General features: G+C 30.9%; 1 protein-coding gene across 1 annotated transcript; it reads left to right on the plus strand.

The window, feature by feature from the left end:
* Positions 1-25634, plus strand: LOC143228939 (protein PALS2-like). Its single transcript, XM_076460442.1, is given in 15 exon segments — positions 1-616; positions 3623-3744; positions 4927-5079; positions 8497-8646; positions 9970-10045; positions 10798-10946; positions 11537-11668; positions 16904-16979; positions 16982-17011; positions 17519-17584; positions 18770-18931; positions 20154-20356; positions 20704-20835; positions 21606-21677; positions 22280-25634. Coding segments are annotated over 15 exon segments (1788 nt in total). The 5' UTR covers positions 1-528; the 3' UTR covers positions 22457-25634.
* Positions 25635-26155: the final 521 nt, after the last annotated feature.

Consider the following 26155-nt stretch of genomic DNA (forward strand, 5'->3'; position numbering starts at 1 on the left):
AGAACGAAATTAGTTGTGAGCGGTTAGAAGCTGTTATAAGTTAACGAAGAAAAGCGCTATCTCTTATTTTCTAGTTAGTACATGTAAACTGTAAGTTTTGATTAAAGTATTCGGTTTAGTGGTAAGTTGTAGGTGTAGTATTTTTGTTTTTCGACACTTGCTTGTAAGTTGTATGCGTGACGTAAAGCAGGTGTCCATAATATGAAAGCTTTCAGTCAAGCAAGGCGCGCGCAGGTAGTGGCCACAACCCATCTGTTCGTATAGCTTGATCTTGTGTAGCATATCGTAAGCACTGTTTTACGCTTCTACTGATGTTATTGGATAGATGGTACTGTTGAGTCTTGTGACAAAAAACTAATACACTGTTGTGACATTAGAAATTGTATAGATTCTGCAATGCTCTCGCAGCTTAAATATATTTCTTTCTCTTGAGAACTCAGAACTACAGGCCAAGGGCGTTGACGCTGTTTGCAAGAGCTGTAGCATTATTTCGCCCACTTCTAGTTTTAGGTATAAAATTGCGTTACCATGGTGATCTGTGGTAGTCGACATAACGAAGATGATGGACGGATATTGCTGAAAAGCACGGAACAACTGAATAATGAAAAACAAGGAAGTAAGTGGGATTCGAAATGTTGGATAAATATGTAAACCGATTTTCTTGTTCGATAAAATCAACTTCTTTACCAAACACAGTAGAACGGGAAGGTATTTAAAAAGAATTGTGGCAATTCCTAATTCTAGACATTAATAAAATATCTAAAACAGCAATATTTTTTAAGGTCCTTTGAGTCTTTTCTAACTTTGAACTTTTGGTTTCTCAAATACTTTTTCAATAAATATAATAAACTTATATTTTTATATCAAACTTCTTTCAGCTTCAGAAAACATAATATTGAATTACATAAAGTACATTGGTTTATTTATGTACAATTATAAATATAACACGTTAGGCCCAAATGTACTCCTACTAGGTTATTTTTTGATATGTCTATTTTACAGCTAATAAGTGTGTGGCATAATTATATAAATCTTTCAAAGATAGACCTGCATATTTCAATCTTTTTAAAATAAATCACCTTTGAGTGATGTGAGAGAAAAAAAAAACACCTTAATTTTTCACTAAGGAGGATTTGCCACTCTTAACATTTCAACAGAAATGTCATAGGATGTGTTCTTGTAGAATGCCTAGCAAACAGCTTTCTTTTCTGTTGAATTAAATGAATATGGTGAAATGAATAGTTGTATATTTTTAACAAGATTTAAATGAACTAGTCATTGTGATGCATTAAGCAAAATAAGTTACATTTACAGATTTGAACATGAACTCCAAGAAATATGAAGCAGTATTTCTCTAATAAATGTATCAAGGAGTGAACCTTGGGTAGTGATTAGAACTAAAGTAACAAAGTACAAACACTCATGCGCAGTAATCTAGTTCAGTGGTTCTCAAACGTATTGTTTGTAGAGCAGACCACCTGTATTATGTATCTTGACAGGCCACAGTAGAATCTATACTCTGTCACTGCCTTTTTCTGTAACTGTGCAACTATTCCATTGAACACCAGTATTCTGCAGCCTACAAATTAAGAACCACTGAACTAGGTGTTAAACATTTTCTGAAGCTCTTTTCCAGATGTAGTGTATATGTATATACAATCCCATTTTTTTTTGAGGTAATAATTAAAATATGTACAATGATTATTAAAAATATTAAATTTATTTTGCATCATACAGGACAAGTTTTAATTGGTGGATAGCAGGTTTATTGACTTGCACCAGGAAGGATTAATGCTGTGTTTTTGTTGCATGAAGTGCATGACCAAATTTGGCATGATTTGTATAAGGTAAACTGTTTTACAGGAAGTGTTAGTTGCAGTTTTACTGTTGAATCGTTGATCAAGTTGAAACTTTTATATAATACTACCTCTCTTAAAGTTTGAGTTTGTGAATGACTGTTGCTAGCTGAAGTTAATTTGTTATGCTCTGTGAAGCATGTTTTGTTATATTATGTAATTAGTAAAGACAAGACAGCTACCTTGGGTATGATTTTAAATGTGTGTGTGTTAGTTTCTATGTGAAAAATGTTTTTTATTAAAATGAAATTGTTTTGTGAAGCTGTCGATACACGGATCATCAAATACTCTTAAGATAAAAATATATTACTCATAAAATAAAATGTACATGAAAATGTTTAATTACAGCAATTTAATACTGAGTTACTTATACACATTAGTCACAAATCTAATATTTTAATAAGCTATAGCTCAAAATGCTACACGGTGTTCAATTGTTGTAAATTGCTGGATAGTTGTTCGTGGCAGTCTTTGGAGCTTTTGTAAAATCTTGTGTAGCAGAGTTTTCAATTATAAATATATAAATTCAGTTTTATAAATAATGAAAATTAAAAATGATTTTGACAGAATTCTTGGTGTTTATTCATAAACAGTGGCACAAACGTTTAATCAGTGGGATAGCAGTTAGTCTTTGGAATCAAAACACTAGATACCCATGGTGAGCACAACAGAGATAGCCCATTGTATAGCTTTTTGCTTAAGAGCAGACTGACTTTTACAATAGGCTTATACTTTTATATTTTTTGTAACATTTATGTTTATGGATGGTGTGCACTATGGAAATACATGATGAAATTAGTCAATTATGATTGTTCATTAATATTGACAGAATTTAACCAAAGAGATAAAAATGTTTTATTTTTATTAGTAATATTCATTCTTCAAACAAGTTATATGCAAAAGAAAATGGTTGTTCTGTGTAACATTAGAGAACAGTGGTATACTCTATAACCAATTTGTGTACGTGCTGTATGGGTCATTTTCACACGTTAACTGTTAGCAGTATATTATTTAGTAGTAGTAATATTTGTATGGTAATTTTTAAAACTTCTTTGTCTTTAAATATGTATTTTCAGATATAATTTATATTCTTGTACTTGTACCTGACCACGCCTCATAATGGCTTTGTGACCCCTTTTCTCACAATTTGCATACCATGACTGTAGTAAAATGCAGTGTGATAGGAAATTGCGATAGATACAGACATGAGTGTTTTTCTTCAGTATGCAAAGTTGGACCTTTTTTTTTTTATCATTCTTGGGGAAGAAATTCTGTTTATGGTATGAAATTGGAAAAAGTAAAATAGATGTGACACGAATTATGTTCTTTTCATCCTCCTGATGTACCCTATCTATGATTAGCCAATTATCAGAATATCCTGTAGTTCTTTCCATTCTCATGATGTACCATATCTGTGATTAGCCAATTGTCAGAACATCCTGTAGTTCTTTCCATCCTCATGATGTACCATATCTGTGATTAGCCAATTGTCAGAACATCCTGTAGTTCTTTCTGTCCTCATGATGTACCACATTTATGATAAGCTAGTTGTCAGAATATCCAACTAGCAAGAAATGATTTTAGGTTTTGGTAGTTGAGTGTCAGTAAAATGACATTTGAATGTCTTTTCTTTCCCCACATGCCCATTCTCATGCCTGCACATAAAAATGTTGTCACTGTTCCTCTACTTCAAGAAGATTGATGGACATTTCTGTGTTACTTCATTTTCTTCACTAACTGACTAAAAGCATTCAATTTTCTTTCAGCTGCTTTTCAACATATCTGAGATAATATTGAAGACTTGAATGGAAGAGTTGGAGCTTGCGATACTGATTTGATATTTCTGAAAGGACTTATGGATTCACCAGTCATGAGCTCCTTGATAAAGGTAAAGCTATACTACATCGGAATTTTATTCAGATATGTAAACAAGTACTCAACATTTACAGGTATAAATATTTAACAGGTTGCTGCATTGTTGTGTAATTTCATATCTATTTCAAAGTCTTGGCTATTGTAATCATTAATTATTTAAGAATGACTCTGCAATTTAAATTAGAATCTATCTTAAAATCAAGGATATCTTGTAGGTGTTTGTGTTGAACTCCTAGTTTGTTTAAAGATAACATTTGGACTTCAAGGATTAATTCAACTTTATAAGGTCCAGATGTGGCTCAGGAAAATTATGAATATATAATGTAATTTCAACTTTTAGGTGCTTGTGATATGGGAGAAATTTTGTGTTTGTTGTGATGAAATGTGTTTTTACCATGTTTTAAGTCCAGAACCCAGTAGACTTCTGTAGATGTAAGTTCACTATAGGTGTGAAACATTAAAATTGAAAAAAACATTCTAAGTGTCCTGGTTAACTGTGTCGCCTACAAGACAGTTTTTATTATGGAATGCAATTTATATGAAGGGGTAATAGCTATTTAATGCTCTCATTTGGAATGATATGCAAAAATACATATTACTATTTATAGCAATTGCTATGGATTACTAGGTCAGCATAGTTACATTTTATTTCAGATAAGTTAGTTTGTTCTGATACTGTTATAACAGTTACTGAGCATGCTTTTTATAATTACTGAATAATATGAAATGGACTTGTGAGGTATCATAATATTTATTTTATGTGTAAATATTTTCAAGATAAAAATAGATAATTTCATCTTTAAATTATTCATTAATTTCTAGATTATGCTAAGATTGCTTTTGAGAGTTAATTCATTTGAAATGTGTAATAAACTTTTGAGTAGATAATTTAATTTTGTTTTTAAAGGTTTTGCTTGTAGTAGTTTTAAGCTCTAAGCATCTAATTTGAATGTTTAGGAAGTAACTATGAAAACAAAAATAATTTTTTGAGTGATGTTTTAACTTGTTACTGTTTGAAAGACATAGTACTGACTTGGAGATACTTGAACATATTAAGTGAACTGGGTGGGACTTTTTTCACTCTTTTTAGGTTCTCAACATTTTGATTATATAACTTAGCACTTACATATATTTTTACGTGATATTGATTTTATATAACATCAGATATTGTGTCATAATTTTTAATTTTTTACAGGTACAGGACAGACTAGAAGAAAGTAATGGTGCTATCAAGCCAATGGGATCCAACACCTCAGAATTACTCCTCAGCGTTAGGAGTATGTGCAGACATGGGGATAACAAGGTTGCTCATGAGTTAGCAGAAGTTCTTGAGAATCCTCACATTCAGGTGTGGATAATACAAATTTGTACATTAAAGTACTTTGTTAGGAATATTAAGCAGACACTAAAACTTGGAGATCTCAGCGCTCACCTGTAAGGGTAAAGTCTTTATATTTCTTCTCCAGAGGTCATTCTTTCATTTAATATGTACTGTTTTGTTTTTAGTGGAAACTTGAGGTTTATTATGGTTATTTTAAAAAGGAGTAGGAATCTTACTGTAAAGATGATCATTTTATGTTAGCATCCATCACTTGGAGTTGGTTGGTTTGACTACTTTTTTTCTTTATTGTTGTTGTTTATTTATATTACTGGAATACTATCTGATGGTGCATGTGGTTGTTTTAAAACGTCTTCCTGAGAAGACCTAAAAAAGCACTTTTTTTATTAGTTTGAATTTAATGGTACAAATACTTAAGTTATATGAATTTGTTATTACCTTCCACAAAGCAGTGTAGATGTTAACTTCATTATCCTTTTTACAGTTTTTGTTTCATTGATATATAACAATTATATATTAATATAAAGTATATTAGCAATTTTAAAGTTCTTCATTACTTACTGAAGTGTAGGCGATTCGTTTTCTGAAAATAAAGGATGTTATTCTTGAGAATGCTGTTTAATTTTATATTATTTGTGATGTGCATATGTTGAACAGTAACAGTGTGATGAAATTCCGTATGCAACTGAATTAGAATACTTGATAAATTTTTACATAAGAACAGTACTGAATAAAGGTGGTGGTTATATATTGTGGTTGTTTAACCTTTTAAGTACCAGATGTGTGTTTTGTCTTTTGATTATTGAATGTTTCAGAAAAGAGGCTGTTAAATGTAAATAGTTGACTGTAAGTTTTAAAACCTGGTACACACCCTTTGTCTGTAGACAACAGCAGAAGAAATAGGTTTGCAATTTTAACATAGGATTTCTTTTTATTTTTTAATTAACAATCTTTCTTTGGAATGTGTGTTCTTTCTATCATTAGATAATGTTTTCTTCTTTAAGGTTTTAAATTTACTGTGTTTCTAAAATCTTCTAAATGTGGAAAAAAAGAAAAAACAACACCAACAAAACACTACATTTTTTATCTTTCTCATTTGTTCTTGGTTGAGTTACTGTTCTGTATACAAACTAGCGATTCATTCACTTCTAAGCTATTACACCCTATGCTTACACCAATGGTGTACTGAACACAAGCCAGTAATTTTATTAAATACAATCTGGTAATGTATTGAACACAAACTAGTAATTCATTAAACATAAACCAGTGATGTACTGAACACAAGCCAGTGATTTTACTAAACACAATCTGGTAATGTATTGAACACAAACTCGTAATTCATTAAACATAAACCAGTGATGTACTGAACACAAGCCAGTGATTTTACTAAACACAATCTGGTAATGTATTGAACACAAAGTAGTAATTCATTAAACAAAAACCAGTGATGTACTGAACACAAGCCAGTGATTTTACTGAACACAATCTGGTAATGTATTGAACACAAACTCGTAATTCATTAAACATAAACCAGTGATGTACTGAACACAAGCCAGTGATTTTACTAAACACAATCTGGTAATGTATTGAACACAAACTCGTAATTCATTAAACATAAACCAGTGATGTACTGAACACAAGCCAGTGATTTTACTAAACACAATCTGGTAATGTATTGAACACAAACTCGTAATTCATTAAACATAAACCAGTGATGTACTGAACACAAGCCAGTGATTTTACTAAACACAATCTGGTAATGTATTGAACACAAACTCGTAATTCATTAAACATAAACCAGTGATGTACTGAACACAAGCCAGTGATTTTACTAAACACAATCTGGTAATGTATTGAACACAAACTCAGTAATTCATTAAACATAAACCAGTGATGTACTGAACACAAGCCAGTGATTTTACTAAACACAATCTGGTAATGTATTGAACACAAACTGTAATTCATTAAACATAAACCAGTGATGTACTGAACACAAGCCAGTGATTTTACTAAACACAATCTGGTAATGTATTGAACACAAACTCGTAATTCATTAAACATAAACCAGTGATGTACTGAACACAAGCCAGTGATTTTACTAAACACAATCTGGTAATGTATTGAACACAAAGTAGTAATTCATTAAACAAAAACCAGTGATGTACTGAACACAAGCCAGTGATTTTACTAAACACAATCTGGTAATGTATTGAACACAAACTCGTAATTCATTAAACATAAACCAGTGATGTACTGAACACAAGCCAGTGATTTTACTAAACACAATCTGGTAATGTATTGAACACAAAGTAGTAATTCATTAAACAAAAACCAGTGATGTACTGAACACAAGCCAGTGATTTTACTGAACACAATCTGGTAATGTATTGAACACAAACTCGTAATTCATTAAACATAAACCAGTGATGTACTGAACACAAGCCAGTGATTTTACTAAACACAATCTGGTAATGTATTGAACACAAACTCGTAATTCATTAAACATAAACCAGTGATGTACTGAACACAAGCCAGTGATTTTACTAAACACAATCTGATAATGTATAAAATAGAAACGTGTTAAAAGTTGAGAATAAAATCACTGAAATAACTTTTTTTCTATTATTGCTCACAGTGTTTTATTTGGTTTAGGTACACGTTTTTAGCTTGTTTAATGCATGTGTTATTTATATCGGATATTCTTCACTACCGGGTGATTAGCTCTTGTACAGTATATCGATATACTGTGACTTAGAGTATAATCCTACTTGTTTATTTGAACTGTTTTCTATTTGTAGCTTAAAGAGTATTAGAAAAACAGACCATAACTGATATATTAGGTTTTCCTAATTTTTGCAAATTAATGTAATTCTAACATTATTTGGAAAAGTAAACCTGTATGGAATATGGAGTTTCAGATAGGAAATTGAATTGTTTTAGGTCTGAATTCTAGATGTTTTTTATAGTAATGCATCCTTACAATATGTGGTTTGTATGTGTGTGTGTGCCCGTAATGTGGGGTTCTTCCATGAGAAGTGAAAATGTTTGCTTTTGGTTACGTCTTAAAGGGTACTTGTTTTTACTTAGTGTTTCATGACATAAAATGTACACTTGTTGTACAAAATATTAAAATAATCAAATTTGTTTTGTAGTATTACAGTAAACACTTGTTTTTCATAGTATTATGGATATTTAATATATTCAGTTGTGTGTGTACACCCTAATCTTAACAGTTTTTATTTCTTTCATAATCATAATAAAATTATCAAAGGTTTTAAAGCATTATCGTTTTATGTTTGTTTTATGATGTTTAACATCGTTGAAAATACATTAAAAATCTTTAATGCTAATTCTACATACATGGTTATTTTTGTTTTTCCTTTATGCATCTTACCCATGCAATAATGTGTATTGTTTCTTTTGTAGGCCTTATTGGAAGCCCATGATTTAGTTGCTGTCAAACAGTATCAAGTACCTGAAATGTCAGAATCTCCTTCTCCTGAGCCCTCTCCAACTGACGCTTTAACAGATGCTGTTAGAATGGTTGGAATTCGTAAAAATGACGAAGATCCCCTGGTATATAAAAATGCAATAGACATTTTATTTGTGTACACACACACACACACACACACACACACACTTATTTATTTACTATTGTAAAAGTAAACAATATGTGAGTGATATTTTCCAAATACTGAACTAGTTTATTTTACATTACAAGTATTCAATTGATTGGTTTGTTATTTATCTATAAATTAATTTTACCTCTTAAGAATAACTTGTATTATCTTTTCAAACTAAATTTACAGCTTCATTGTAGTAATGCAAGTAGAACATTTACTACTTAGTGTTTCAATCTTATAACACTGACAGCAATAAATAGGTAAATGATTTAGCTTTTGTTGTGTACTGAAACCATTTCAAAAGTGGGAACCAAGTTCTATATGTGATCTGTTACGAGGTGGCAGTAATTAAACAAGTTGCATAGACTTGTTTTTGGAAATTTTGTAACTTGAAATTAGATCAAAATATACTTAACTAATACATTTTTTTTTTTTTTGGAATTATCTGTTTTGTATCTTTGGAAAGTTAATAAACAATTCTGAAAAAAAAAAAAAAGATTTTTAGTGTTTCCCACTCAACTTGTAGTATTTTAAACAGTACTTCAGATATACTGTGTAATTGTGTGTTGTGAAGCAGCAAAATCTGGTCATGATTTAAAAACCAGTAGGTGGAGGGTGGAACAAAAAACATTCATTTCTGTTTAGATATCCTTGTTGTTGTTTTCATTGCTGACAAGAGAAGTAATTAGTTATGTCTTTGATGTTAGTGCTTTGAACTTTTTATGTATTAAAGATACTGAAAAATAAAAACTTCGTTATGTGGATGTACTGTTTATAGAGATAATATCTAGATGGTAAATTATAGGTAAAAACAAGTTCCACTACAATCTTTTGTCTTAAGTTTTCCATTTTCTGATCTTATCTGGCTACACTCCAACCTTTTCTGTTTCTGTAGTCTAGCCAGTAAATTCTGTAATTTTCTGATTTGAAGTTTGTGTTCTGAATTTAACATCTTTAGTTTTGTGATTCTTAGTTTAATTACTTTATCTTTTGTTGTAGAGACATCCCAACATTTTGCTTTGTTCAGGATTGAAAATTAAATATTCTTGGTTTAAGTAGTTCTTTAGACACATTTCTCGGATTATTTTATGCCTATTCTAAATTTGTTGATGCTTAAAGGTGGTTAATATCAATTGTTTTCAAGTGCCTTGGGTAAGAGGAGTTTCAGAAACTTGTAGTGTTATCAAAATGTTTAACAAGAGAGATATTAATACACTAATAAAACTTTTGTTTGCTTTCAAAATAAAGTGGTAAAACATTTTACACTCAATCTTAGGGGATTACTGTTAAAAATGAAGAAGACAATTTAGTGATAGCGAGGATCCTAGCAGGTGGAATTATTGATAGACAAGGTGAGCAAAAAGATGCTTTAACTGGTAAAATCATTTGGTTGCAGCAAATTTTAACTTTTTAAAACAGTTCTTCACATTAAGCAGTGTCAGTATTCAGAAGTTTCTTATTAAAAGATAATGAATTATTTTTGCTAATTGCTCAAATTGGTGCTTTTAAATAAATTTACATATGTTGGAATAAGTGTAGGTTTATTATGTACAGAGTCACAGTGAATTTGTAATTAAAACAGTAATAATAAAATGTGACATTGGTGATAATGCATGAATCAGACATTTAAATTTTATGCCCTATTTGCATAAGTTTCTTTAGTGTTAGATTCATTACTATTCTTGATTGAAGTAATTAATCATTTATTTATTTTTTTTGCCTGAAGATTATTTTGTATTGAATTTAATTCAGAAGTAGCTTATGTTACTTAAACTCATTGAACTTCACAAACTGTTATTGGATTTACAGCCGATAATGTTGAGGGTACCCAAGTGATGACTAAAGACTTTATAATCATTATATAAGATTTTATTTTATAGCATTGCACATCCATAGTTAGACTGGTCTATTAATTTAGCTACATTTTATTTCTGGTCTATATATGTATCTTGTTTTGATCATAAGTTACTGATAGCATGAATATTTTTCTTAGCCATGATGAATTGTTAATAAAATATAAAAGAGGAATCTGACCATCAACCTGATATACCATACAATCATCTATATGCTGTGAACTTGAAAGAGAATGATTTTACAATTGCAGGCCTTTTACATGTGGGTGACATGATCATGGAGGTTAATGGTGTGGAAGTACACTCACCAGAACAGTTACAAAAACAACTACAGAGAGCATCTGGAAGCATCAATTTCAAAATCATGTCTGCCTACCAGGACTCGATACCTTCTTCACGTGTATGTTTAGTTTATATTATTATGCTCTTTTACTGGTAATTTCTTATTGACTTGCTTGTTTGTCAGTCTAATTTTCAATATTTGTAGATCATGTTTTTACTTTTGGTTAGATTACCAATTTTGTGTGTGTGTGTATAATGTTTTACACACACAAATTACCACCTATTTACTGAAAATTAGAAAGCTTGCAAAACTTTAAATTTAAACAGTTTATAAAGATTTATATGATGTGTATGTAAGCTGACAGTGTGTAATCTGCAAGTTACAATTTATGTGATATGTGGCATTTGGTTTTAAACTGTACATTTACTTTATTTTATTTTACACAGACTACACATTTATTGTCATTTATATCCTTGTTAACAAGTGACAAATGGAACTTTGAAATGCATTAAATGTGGATGTCACAGAGAGTGCCAGAAAACTACTGACTGTAAAACTGGTATTTCATGTTGAATGTGTGACTTTTACCACTGAAACCAGTTTTTTTCTTTATTTCTGATGAAAATATTTCTTCTTAACAAAATAATCATAAGTTTATAAGATTATTTGTTTCTTATGATGATGGTGATGTTTAATGTTTCTCTCAGTTCTATGTCAAAACACTCTACTCGTATGATCCAAGCAAAGACAGCTTACTTCCCTGTAAAGAGATAGGCCTATCTTTTAAACAAGGTGAAATACTGCAGATTCTCAACCAAGAAGATCCTAACTGGTGGCAGGTGAGAGTATGAATGTTTTGTAACCACTAAATTTGTGTCATGTTTAATATAAGGGGTTTTCAAACAACATGTCTTGTTATAAGCAATTGGTTTCCTTAATGTTGCAAAGATTGTTAGAGAGAATTTTCCACAGTGTATCAATTTGGTGCTTGATAGCAGAGAGAGAGTTTTCATTTATTACAAGCTAACAATTTGCTGCTATTGAGTATCAGATCAGTGTGGTAATAGAGAGAGTTTTCATTTATTACAAGCTAACAATTTGCTGCTATTGAGTATCAGATCAGTGTGGTAATAGAGTTTTCATTTATTACAAGCTAACAATTTGCTGCTATTGAGTATCAAATCAGTGTGGTAATAGAGAGAACTTTCCAATTTGTACCTCATCACAGAGAAAGAGTGAGCTTTCCATTCGTTGGATGGTAAGAGAGAGAGAGAATTTTATCACAGAGAATAAGTAAGCATTCCATTCATTGGATGGTAAGAGAGAGAGAGAAAGAATTTTATCACAGAGAATGAGTAAGCATTCCATTCATTGGATGGTAAGAGAGAGAGAGAATTTTATCACAGAGAATGAGTAAGTATTCCATTCATTGGATGGTAAGAGAGAGAGAATTTTATCACAGAGAATGAGTAAGCATTCCATTCATTGGATGGTAAGAGAGAGAGAGAATTTTATCACAGAGAATGAGTAAGCATTCCATTCATTGGATGGTAAGAGAGAGAAACAGAATTTTATCACAGAGAATGAGTGAGCATTCCATTCATTGGATGGTAAGAGAGAGAAACAGAATTTTATCACAGAGAAAGAGTGAGCATTCCATTCATTGGATGGTAAGAGAGAGAAACAGAATTTTATCACAGAGAAAGAGTGAACATTCCATTCATTGGATGGTAAGAGAGATAGAGAATTTTATCACAGAGAATGAGTGAGTATTCCATTCATTGGATGGTAAGAGAGAGAGAATTTTATCACAGAAAATGAGTAAGCATTCCATTCATTGGATGGTAAGAGAGAGACAGAATTTTATCATAGAGAATGAGTGAGCATTCTATTCATTGGATGGTAAGAGAGAGAGAGAATTTTATCACAGAGAATGAGTGAGCATTCCATTCATTGGATGGTAAGAGAGAGAGAGAATTTTATCACAGAGAATGAGTAAGCATTCCATTCATTGGATGGTAAGAGAGAGAGAATTTTATCACAGAGAATGAGTGAGCATTCCATTCATTGGATGGTAGAGAGAGAGAGAATTTTATCACAGAGAATGAGTAAGCATTCCATTCATTGGATGGTAAGAGAGAGACAGAATTTTATCACAGAGAAAGAGTGAGTGTTCCATTCATTGGATGGTAAGAGAGAGACAGAATTTTATCACAGAGAAAGAGTGAGTGTTCCATTCATTGGATGGTAAGAGAGGGAGAATTTTATCACAGAGAATGAGTGAGCTTTCTGTTCATTGGATGGTAAGAGAGGGAGAATTTTATCACAGAGAATGAGTGAGCTTTCTGTTCATTGGATGGTAAGAGAGAGAGAATTTTATCACAGAGAATGAGTGAGCTTTCTGTTCATTGGATGGTAAGACAGAGAAACAGAATTTTATCACAGAGAATGAGTGAGCGTTCCATTCATTGGATGGTAAGACAGAGAAACAGAATTTTATCACAGAGAAAGAGTGAGCGTTCCATTCATTGGATGGTAAGAGAGAGAAACAGAATTTTATCACAGAGAAAGAGTGAACATTCCATTCATTGGATGGTAAGAGAGATAGAGAATTTTATCACAGAGAATGAGTGAGCATTCCATTCATTGGATGGTAAGAGAGAGAGACAATTTTATCACAAAGAAAGAGTGAGCATTCCATTCATTGGATGGTAAGAGAGAGAGAGAATTTTACCACAAAGAAAGAGTGAGCATTCCATTCATTGGATGGTAAGAGAGAGAGAGAATTTTACCACAAAGAAAGAGTGAGCATTCCATTCATTGGATGGTAAGAGAGAGAGAGAATTTTATCACAAAGAAAGAGTGAGCATTCCATTCATTGGATGGTAAGAGAGAGAGAATTTTATCACAAAGAAAGAGTGAGCATTCCATTCATTGGATGGTAAGAGAGAGAGACAATTTTATCACAAAGAAAGAGTGAGCATTCCATTCATTGGATGGTAAGAGAGAGAGGCAATTTTATCACAAAGAAAGAGTGAGCATTCCATTCATTGGATGGCAAGAGAGAGAGAGACAATTTTATCACAAAGAAAGAGTGGGCATTCCATTCATTGGATGGTAAGAGAGAGAGACAGAATTTTATCACAGAGAAAGAGTGAGCATTCCATTCATTGGATGGTAAGAGAGAGAGAGAATTTTATCACAGAGAATGAGTGAGCATTCCATTCATTGGATGGTAAGAGAGAGAAACAGAATTTTATCACAGAGAATGAGTGAGCATTCCATTCATTGGATGGTAAGAGAGAAACAGAATTTTATTGCAGAGAAAGAGTGAGCATTCCATTCATTGGATGGTAAGAGAGAGAGAGAATTTTATCACAGAGAATGAGTAAGCATTCCATTCATTGGATGGTAAGAGAGAGACAGAATTTTATCACAGAGAAAGAGTGAGCATTCCATTCATTGGATGGTAAGAGAGAGACAGAATTTTATCACAGAGAATGAGTGAGCATTCCATTCATTGGATGGTAAGAGAGAGACATAATTTTATCACAGAGAATGAGTGAGCATTCCATTCATTGGATGGTAAGAGAGAGAAACAGAATTTTATCACAGAGAATGAGTGAGCATTCCATTCATTGGATGGTAAGAGAGAGAAACAGAATTTTATCACAGAGAAAGAGTGAGCATTCCATTTATTGGATGGTAAGAGAGAGAAACAGAATTTTATCACAGAGAAAGAGTGAGCATTCCATTCATTGGATGGTAAGAGAGAGAAACAGAATTTTATCACAGAGAAAGAGTGAGCATTCCATTCATTGGATGATAAGAGAGAGAGAGAATTTTATCACAGAGAAAGAGTGAGCATTCCATTCATTGGATGATAAGAGAGAGAGAGAATTTTATCACAGAGAAAGAGTGAGCATTCCATTCATTGGATGGTAAGAGAGAGAGACAGAATTTTATCACAGAGAAAGAGTGAGCATTCCATTCATTGGATGGTAAGAGAGAGAGAGAATTTTATCACAGAGAAAGAGTCAGTATGGTTCATGGTAAGAGTTTCATATTAGTGTCAGTGTGTGGTGTTTTGTGATTAATATCTTGGGTAACATTCCTTCCAAACAGTATTTATTTAATGAACATATGAATGATTTGTAGTCTCTTGATAGAAATATTAAAATATGCATACGTGCTCAGATTGAACATTTAACCACCATGTAACCATGAAAATATACGTATTATAACTTTGAACCTAAACAATATTTAGCAAGATTTTAACAAACATTACAGACCTAGTGGAAAGAAAAAGAAAAAAAAATTTAATTTTTTTAACTGAGCATTTGTCTGGATTTACAAAACCTATAGTGAATCAATCTGAGTGGATGTTGATTTTCATATTAAAAATTAAAAATGTTTTCTCTCAGTTTTCACATTTCATTTGAATAACTTCTGAAGAATCCTGAATGAAAATCAAAATATTTGTAATATAACTTTATTTTTGATTTTCTCTACCTCAACATTCACCTGTAGCTAACTAAACAATGTATGGAAAAATAAGTAGAAAATTGTCAGAATCCACTTTTCTCATTAGGACAACTTTGTATAAACATGGCTAATTAGAAGTATGCCACAGTCATATTGCTCATTTGTGTTTTGTAATGAGCACACACTGTGATAGATAGAGAACAAGTATTTTTTAATTCAATTTATTTAACCTAACAAGTTTCTAATTTTAAAATTTTAGTTATTTTCTTAAATAAAAATTATATATTTATAGAAAAAAAAACACAAGAAGTTAGTACTTGAGTCTGGGCTCTTTTTTGTTTGTCCTTAGATGAGCTGTAATCCTGCTTTCTACAAATAATTATTATTTCAAATATACAGCTTTAATTACAAAATATTGTTAATGCACAAAAAATATAATGCCATATGGCTCTCTTACATAAGACGTGTTTACAAGATTCTTTTAACTGGTCATGTTAAACAACACAATGGCAAACAATGAAACTGATGTCAAATATTTTAACTGTTTTTCTGATTGACCTAGCCTCATGATGAAATCGGAGAAGGAAGATATTCGTTTTCTATTGGTTATAAATAATCTAGTAGTAAGTATCAGAAGGAATTATTGACTTTTTTGAAAGACAGGATGTGATGGAATAGGCTAACATGTAGGTTTAAATTTTTTATTTATATCTCAGTAAAACAAGGGCATTGGAGGTTATACATTTTTGTTTTGGCTTAGTGACATCTATATTATAAGTTTGTAATTTATGAGAAACCTGGAAGATGTATAGTTGTAGAAAGGAAAATTTAAAATTGGCAATCAGAACAAAGAAGTTCTGTGGTACAGAGAAGTGAAGATTTAGAACTTTAGATATCTCATTTTGATATTGAGAAGTTAAATCTTAAGTTCTGTGGTACAGAGAAGTGAAGATTTAGAACTTTAGATATCTCATTTTGATATTGAGAAGTTAAATCTTAAGTTCTGTGGTACAGAGGAGTGAAGATTTAGAACTTGTTTAGATATTTCATTTTGATATTGAGAAGTTAAATCTTAAGTTCTGTGGTACAGAGGAGTGAAGATTTAGAACTTGTTTAGATATCTCATTTTGATATTGAGAAGTTAAATCTTAAGTTCTGTGGTACAGAGGAGTGAAGAGTTAGAACTTGTTTAGATATTTCATTTTGATATTGAGAAGTTAAATCTTATATAACATTGAAAATTGTTTTTATGCCAAGTTTATATGTTAATCAGTAATAAAGTGGTTTAATCAAGTTTTGAATGTAACTGTAGAAACAGTCATGGCATGCACATTTTGATCTAGGGCTTTATTTTATGACTTTCAGTTATTTTATAATGTATTGTAATTTATTTTTGTTGTTGTTGTTGTGATGAATTAAAAATGTGATATATGTTGAAAGTTATTCTAGAAAGACAAAGCACTATATATATATATATATATATAGTGTATAAATTGTCTGTTGAAACTTTCTCAAGATGGATCAATTGCATACTTTTTCTTGATGTTTTACTTTCTACTACACACTCTTTATTTTTTTGCATATTTCAGGCTCGTAAAGTTGATTCTCTTGGTCTAACTGGACTTGTTCCATCCCAGGAATTGGAAGAGCGAAGACGTGCTTTTTGTGCCCAGAATATGACTATGCTACAAAATCAAGTGAGCAGTGGGGTTTTTATACATATGATTTATAAGATTTATATTGATGAAACTTTGTAGAATGGATGGCAACTGCCTGTTGTGGAGACACAAGTGTAGAGGACAACGCTTCGAAAGTCTTTCTCCTTTCGTCTTTAAGAAACGTCGTCCTCTACACTTGTGTCTCCACAACAGGCAGCTGCCATCCATTCTACAAAGTTTCATCATAAATACTCTGTCCAAACAATCTATCAAAGAAAGATTTATATTATAACAAAATCTGCATGCTGTTTTACATTTTCAACAGAATTTTGTTAAGGCATGAGGATAAATGAGGATAGCCATGTATGTGGTTGATTTAAAAAAAAAAAGTTCAATTTCAATTTGAAGTTTACTGGGAATGATTCTAATTCATCATTAAAGATAATTTCATGAGTTAAAGATGATGTCTTGAATGATTTTTTTTGTGAGTCAGGAAGTGAGATTCTAATTAAAAAACAAAATAGATATTTAAGTTATTTCTTTCAGCAATGTGTGGGACAAAGATTACAAAGAAGAAACGAAAAACCATGTATCACACTAAAGGAAATGCTGGTAAGTGATTTTTTCCTTCAATATAATATGCAAATACAAAAATTTAGAGGACTTCACAGGATGTCTTTCATAAAATTACATTGATTGGTAAATGTAAATGTAGTAATAGTTGGAGTAAAAACATTTATAGATAACATGTAAACAGTAAAGAAATGTAAAGCTTCAACTGTAGAAGTTGGATTTCAAGTAAAGCCTGGTGATATGCTTGAAAGTTTTTCCAGAGCCAAAGGTTATGTGCTGTACACTGAACATATCTACTGGTTTAGTTTAAAATAGAACTTGTCTGTGTTAGAGTATAAAGGTCTTTAGTTATGTACTTTCTCAGCTCTTTCTTTGCCAGCTAAAGTAAACATCCTTAAGAGAACATCACCTGTTCTTCCAAATCAAATGATAAATTATGAAATCCAACATCTTACCATTTGAAGCTTTTCCTGGCTAAAAATATTAGTACACTTGTACAGTAGCAAAAATATCTTAATGTTAATAAAGTTATGATTAATCCATTATTTAGAGTAACAGTTCATGTTTTTTCTTATTTTTTCTAACTGTATTTTTCCAGTCTTCGTTAGAACCTCTGTGAGATTGTGAACAAATTCATACATGTTTTCAAATTTGTTCTGGTTATATCTTTAAATGTTAAGTTTTTTTATGTGTAGAGGTTCAAACTAATAGGTTAATGACCTACTAAGATTCAGAATATTAAACATAAAGTTTGTAAAGTATTCTGAATTTATGAACTAGGCCCCAACATGTCAAGGTGGTTAAGGCACTCAACTCGTAATCCAAGGGTTGCAGGTTTGAATCCCCATCACACCAAACATGCTCACCCTTTCAGCTGTGGGGGCATTATAATGTGACAGTCAACTCCACTATTCGTCAGTGAAAGAGTAGCCCAAGATTTGATGGTGGGTGGTGATGACTAGCTGCCTTCCCTCTAGTCTATATTACAAAATTAAGGACAGTTGGCACAGATGGCCCTCATGTAGCTTTGTGCAAAATTAGAAAAACATTAAACAATTATGAACTAGATTTGAGTTAATTTTTGTATATTTATTACCTAGGGTTGTGCTCTCACTCTCTTTATGGAAACATTATACAGAATATACAGCAGGTAATATTATATTGTGTTTGAAATTTCATTAGCTAAAGGGATTGTTTCATAATGAAATACATGTATCATTTTAGAATATGACAAAGCAGAACTGACTCTATATGAAGAAGTTGCTCGAATGCCCCCATTTGAACGGAAGAGTATTATTCTGATTGGTGCTCAAGGAGTAGGAAGACGATCTCTAAAAAATAGATTGATAAGTTCTAATCCCTCACGCTTTGCTTCCCCCTTGCCTCGTAAGTATTTTCTTTCCCACATATTTCTATGCAAAATTAATGTTTGACATGCTATGTGCTTGGAACTTGTAAATTTGGAAAGGATTGTTGTTGTTCTCTGTAACTGTTATTTATTTTCTGTGATGTAATAAATAATTCATAGTAAAGATCTCGGAAGCAAGATATTCATAGCAACAATCTCGGTAACAAGTGATTCATAGTAAGGAAGTTTGTGATAGGAGAGCAAAGTTGACCAATTTCTTGTGTTAGGTGGGTTATGGCTTTTTTTTTTTTTTAATTCATTTCTAGAAATTAGATAAACCAGTTAAAGGGTTTGAATAATATTGCTGTTGTGATATCAACGATGCACATTTAGAACAGTTGTAATGATAGAAAACAAAATAGAATGGTGTTCATGTTTTACATCATTCTGTCTTACATTCAGCTTTGTCCACTTTAGTAAAGCATTTGTTAAAAGAATTATTTTCTGTAACTTGTTACTAATTTTGACGAGGATACCAGAAGACTGAAGACAATTACATTGTAAATACTGGAAGAGCTGTTAGAATATATTAAATAAATATCTACTGTAATTAACTTATTCTTAAATTTTCCAAAGTGGTGGTAATGTTAAACAGAGTCTAATTAACAGTTCTGTCAGTATTTGTTGAAGTAGATGGTTCTTGTGATACAGAAATGATTAAGTTTGAACATTTTATTGTATTGTATGTGTTCATTTATATCATTTCAATATCCTGTTAATAATAAAGTGTGTATTTCATGATGCTATCACTATAAAATACCTATATGTTCAAGTATTAGTCATATTATTAACTGTTGCCAAACATCAAATCATATTTTAATATCTAATACTTGAGCATATATATTAAGTTATATTATTGGCTGTTGCCAAACATCAAATTGTATATGAATATCTTAATATGCATGCTCAAGTATTAGTTATATTATTGGCTGTTGTTAAACATCAAGTTGTATTTTAATATCTGTGCTTGTTTTGTTTCTTTTTTGTGCCAAACAGTCAAGAAACCGACTTAGCATTTACTGGAAATTCAAGGAAAAATTAGAAATGTTCATCTTCATTAGTCATTTTTAAATCTGTCACTATTTTTGCAGCCAAATGTCTTTTAACAGAGTTGCTTGTTGCTAATTTTTAGTTAAGTAAAATTAATTTTATTAGACGTCATAGGGAAATTTATACACAATTTAAATGATTATTTAATAGATACCTCTCGACCTAAGAGAGATGGAGAGCAAGATGGAAAAAATTATTTTTTTGTATCCAGAGAAGTCATAGAGGCCGATATAGCCGAAAATAGGTACTTAGAGTGGGGAGAATATGGAGAACATATCTATGGAACTAAACTCGATTCCATCCGTGCAATTATTCGTTCAGGAAAAATGTGTATAATGGATTGCAACCCCCAGGTATTGCCTTCATTGCAGAATGTGTAAATCTAGTAACACATCTTGCTTGGTGTTCATGTCATTTGTTGTGTTAATAGTAAAGTTTTTCCTTTCTCTGAATTCATAAATTTCATGGTTAATGTGTTATACACACTTTATTTACTGTTTAAGGGTAATACTGATATACAAGTGCATTGTTTTAGCATGAAATGGAAACTGTTCTGGTTTTTGTTACTTCTTGCATGGTACAATTTACAAAATAAATTGAAATTTTAAAAAAAATATTTTTTATAGTTTTAGTTCTAGTTATTTTCTAAAACTTAAACATGGATAATTCGTTAAGGTTTAATGGCTGTGTTTTTTATTAGTCTCTGAAACTACTGAAAACACCTGAGTTTATGCCATATATCATATTCATCTCAGCACCTCATGCCGAACTTTTGAAGCAAATGCATTTCTATGGACGTAACCATGGCTACACAAGTAACAGGAGTCTTACAGTAAGTGATTTTGTGTGTTAATGGTCAGATAATAATGTTGTGAAATAGTCCTCAACTTAAAGGTTAGTGTAAACTTCTCAACATCATAAAATGTTATGAAACTAACAGTGTAACGTTTTTATGATGCCTCTTTCATTCAATAATTTTCACGCCAAGTAAAAGGCAATGATACAAGTTTTTGAAACTTGTAAATGGAGAAAGGATACTGGATGTGAAAATAAGGATAAGGAAAAAATAATTTTGGGGACCTTTTTCTATGAATAATTAGCATTTATATTTTACAAAATATTTTAAATGTTTTGTTTGAATCCTGTAACAAAAATCTCAACTCTGCAGTAATTTGTGCTTTGTACTACTACCTTACAAATGAAAATAGTCTCTTATTAGAACAGAGTACGAAAGTCAGCTAATAATTTTCTGTGCTGTTCAAACAAGTATGTTCATGTCCTTGTTGTCATTATTCTGATATAGTGGAGTTTGACACTTGTGACATTTTTGTGTGTATACCTGTAAAATAAAACTATGGAAAAACTTAATGTTCACAGTTCATTGTCATCAAAGAACTAGCTGTTGAGGTTTTTAGTGAGTTAGGATCAAATACTGGATATATATTTTAAAAACTAAAGGTACAGTGAACAAATTTAATCTTGGTTTTTACTGTCATCTGTTATTAAAACTTGTGCTGACGTAGACATTCATATAATACTGTTTTACAATACTCCATTCGGACTGGATAATTATTTATCTTCATGTGCTTTGCCGTTCTGTAGTTTGATCGGGCTATGGGTCGCCACGGATCTCGTCGAGCAAGGACTTTGGAGAGTTTAGCTTCCCTATATGAGGTATGGAAATAAATATGTTAATCCTATCTAAATCGAGACACCAATGTGTATAAAATGTCAGACTTAAGTTAAAACTTTATACACTTGGATTTTTTAACCTCAGATAAACTATACAAATTATACTAGGTGTTTATTTTATAGACCATACAAACTACACTGTTTTGTTGATAAGATGAAAGAGATTGTTATTACTTTGTCATTCGAATTTGAGGAAGCTTTATTAATTCAAAAGTACGTTGTAATAATATTTCAATATATTTCTGTTTTTCATAATCCCCTCAAAACCAATAATATATTTGATGGTAGACTTGTAGATATTTTAACCACAGTTCAAGTTTGTTTTCAGAGTAAATATTTTTGAAGAAACTTAACAGGAGTATTTAAGTTTTAAAAATGTAGGCTCAGTTGAATGAGACAGGTATTTCTGTGGAGCAGTTATTTCTTTAAAGCTTGTACTGATTTCATTCATTTTTCCCAGTGAAAAATAAACTTGAGAGAAATTTATATTTGAACTTCCTTCAAAAAGCAGTTTGAGTTTTTCTGAGTGAATCTTTAACTTTCCTATTGAAAGAGAAAGAGATTCAATTGTATTTTCTTTATAGGATGAAGACCTAAAAAACACCATTGAAGAGAGTAGTAGACTCCAGAGAGCCTATGAGAAACACTTTGATTTAACTTTGGTGAATAACAACTTTGACAAAACCTATGAACAGCTCAGAGAAGCCATCGATACACTGAGCACCAGCTATCAGTGGGTACCTGTATCATGGGTGTATTAGTACGTGTATCAACTGGACGTGTTATCCCTTGTCAGTTTCCAGTTGGAATAAGTAGCAATCTCTATTTTGTTGCCTGGTGAAAATAAACTTAACTCTCACTGCACTTATAACTGAGCAAGACATGCAACCCTAAATAACCCTTTATATATAGTAAAACTAATTTACTTTTTTCTGTACGTTTTAAGCCTTCACTGTTTTTTTGATATTATGCCATTGCTGTCTTCATCATTTGAGCTGCTCAGACCAGCAAAAGTGTTCTTACTTGTTAGATCACAGCATCTTCTCATAGTCAGTTTTGTAATGTGATGGAAAGACCCATCATGATGCAGCTATGTTCTTGTATCCCAACTGCAGGAAGAGTTAGGCTTAGACAGATGTAATCAAAACAGTTATGTAGGAAAGTTAACCATTATTTATGGCTTTAACTTTGATAACGAATATATTTTTCACATATATACACCAGTTTTTTATGATGTTTTGTGATATTATAATAATGGTTGTATTTGTTCAAATGATACCCTGTATGTACTTGTGTATTCTGTGATGTGTGATACTGTTGGCAAAGAAGAGTCATACTAAACATCTCTCCATTTATTTAAAGATTTTTAAAGCATTTTATTTAAATTTTCATTTTTTAACATTATTTATCATAGCTTGTAAATCTGTTCTAACATGTACTTGGATAATATCACTTGCATTCTTTTCATTATCCATTCTGTTTATTATTTTTTTCCAAAAACAAAACAAAAAAAGTAGATTTGATTAATCTGCTTTAACTATAGTACAATTTTTATTAATTAAATAAAGCAATATTTTATGTAAGGGTTATAAAATAACATATTGTCATGAGGGTATATTTCTTAACACTTGCATGGTTAACCATATACTGTCTTGTTTTTCAAATGTTATTAAAGTTGCAAGTAACATTAATTTTAAGCCATGTTTTATGCATTCCATTTGTGATTTTATCTTGTACTGTAGTTTTTTTAATAACACTTTACTAGTTCAGCAGACATTCCTTGACATAATGCTGTTTGGATCTGTCAGTATTTTAACGTTGCAAATAGATAGCTACGTGGTGTGACGTTACCAAGTTTATTTTTCATAGTTCTATTAAACCTTTCCAATTTTGTTTGGATTAGTTTTTTAAAAATGCTATCATTTATTTTATAATATTAATTTGGACTTATTGAAAATATTAACCCAGTCTAAAGTGATATATAAAATTTGAGTATGAAATGAGTAGGTTTTTTTCCAGAAGGTACCATCAATGTAGTTGAATTTTCACAACCTTTTTATATCCTAGTTTGTACATCACATATAAAGATGTAATATTCCCAAACAAGTTTTATATTATGGTGGTATTAGATGTTATTTTTATTCATTCTAATATTGAAAGTTATTTTGATTCAGGCATTGAAAGTGGATTAGAAAAAAGTGCCTTCCTTCACTGTAGAACAGTTTTTTTATTTAAAGTTAGGGTTATGCAGTCATTCCGAACCATTTTTATGTTTTACATATCAACTATTGTATTAACTATATTTTTAACGTGGAATCATTTAGAAACATTTAAAGTGTATTTCATAGAATCCTATTATTTAGTGTAATTCAACTAACCTTTTTTTCCTGTTACACAAGCAGTTTGTATTGTGGGAAACTCTTGAATTATGCACATTATTTCCTCGGTGTTACTTTTAATTTAAGGAGTCCTGTTTCCTGTTGATGGAAGCACTGCTTCAGGATACGCTATAAATATTTAGCTTCATTAATGTTTTTGCTGCAAATAGTGATGATTAGCTACGAACAGCTTTTGATAAACGTAGAATTTTTTTTCTCTGGGTGTGACAAAGTAAAATGTTTTAGATATAAATATTGTGGTTAACAGTTAAAAAGTTAGGGTGATAAAAAAGATCCTAAAGGGAACTTTATTAGATATTTTAATATTGCGTATAAAAATAACAGACGATGACTTTTTTCGTCTTTTTATCATTTTTTCCCCATAGGAAATAATACATCAGAACAGATTTGAAATATTTCATGGAACACGAGAGGTCTGAGTTTTTTTTATGATACCTGGATCTATACAAGACTGAATTCAGATAAAATGCACCTACATAATTTCGATTGGTTGTGATAATTATACATTAAAAGAAAATGATTATTTTGACACTAAATGAACTTCAATATTAATAATCGGGAATTTTTTTACCATAGTCCATTTGTGTTCGTACTGTCCACAATTTGCTCTATATGAATTAAAAAATATTTTTATATCGTCTGAAAATTTGTATCTTTTATAAGGAGTAAGATAAGTGTTAGTGTATTCTTTCTGTACTGAATCAGTATGTTAGATAAAATTATTAAACAATTATTATAGTTGACGAATAGAGTAAATAGAACATAGCACCCTCATACACAGTATTCAGTGGATACATAATTTGAATATCACAGTCCTTAAAAACTAGTGAGTGAAGTTGGTCTTGCTGCACGTTAAAGCAACTATAAACTGTGTTTTTTATTTATTTTTATAGACGAAGTTTACGCAAACGTATTCAGAGAAAAATAATGTTAAGTCATGGGATGATACCGAATGTTTTATAATTATTGCATAGTTTAAAATTTATTTCAAAATATATCGAGGAGATTGTTTGGTTTTATATACAGACCAAATAAGGGATGATGGAAAAGAACACTTAAGTAATCTAGCTAAGATTATATGCAATTTAACTGTGTTAAGTTTTTTTTTGGTTTTATATGTTTAGAATCTCAGATTGTACCCTTTTCAAATGTTTATGACACTAATTATTTTGTTGATGGTGAATTTGTTTTAAAACTAAACATTCCAAACGTTTTTGTTAGTTGATCTAATTTGAATATACATTGTTTCGAAAACTTTTTACTTCGGTTTTAGGGATTTATGTCGCTTTTATTCTCATACTATTGAAGTAGTATATATATACATATACAGGTTTGTATTGAAAAAAAAAAAATTTAATTATTCAGGTATTAACAACCCGTCTGTTAAAGGCAGATTTGCACATTCGTATTGCAATGTGAAAAAATATTTTATGAAGAGTATGTTTGTTTTTTCGTTTATAATATTTTTTTCAAGACTGACCAACTAAAGTATCTATAAAAAAAATGTAATAAGTTTAACAGAAATAAATGTACGTTTACACTTATTGTTTCCTAGCCTTATTTCATTTGTAACAAATCTTTGCTGCAATTATATGGCATCAGAATAATTAATTTTGTATTGTAATCGACGGAAAAAAACATGCTACTAGCTTCATTCTTTCCTGTTTCGCTAAACGGGCAGTATAATCCGTCTTAACGGGCAAAACGTTGGATAATTTTTTTCCCAAAGTAAAATTGTAAATCTGAATTTGCTTAACAACAATACACAACTTTGGCATTTAAAATCTATAATAGAACTGCAAGATGGTAACAGTGTGAGAGATTCAGAAGATGAACAAAATGGAAGATATAGTGAGGAAATAGAAATCCCTACTTCATCGCAAGTGTTAAGTTATATTAACGCTATCAAATTGTATTCAAAAATGAACTTCATGAAAAGGTCGTAGAACTAGCCTTCTCTTTTTAACTGCATGAGAAAGCCCATTAAAAAAACGAAACGGTTGAAATTGGACACTTTTTTCAAATAAATTTAAGATTTTGTGTACTTGTGTATATTTTTAA

The sequence above is a fragment of the Tachypleus tridentatus genome, chromosome 10 (genome assembly GCF_004210375.1).
Source record: "Tachypleus tridentatus isolate NWPU-2018 chromosome 10, ASM421037v1, whole genome shotgun sequence".
In the NCBI taxonomy this organism is placed as follows: domain Eukaryota; kingdom Metazoa; phylum Arthropoda; class Merostomata; order Xiphosura; family Limulidae; genus Tachypleus; species Tachypleus tridentatus.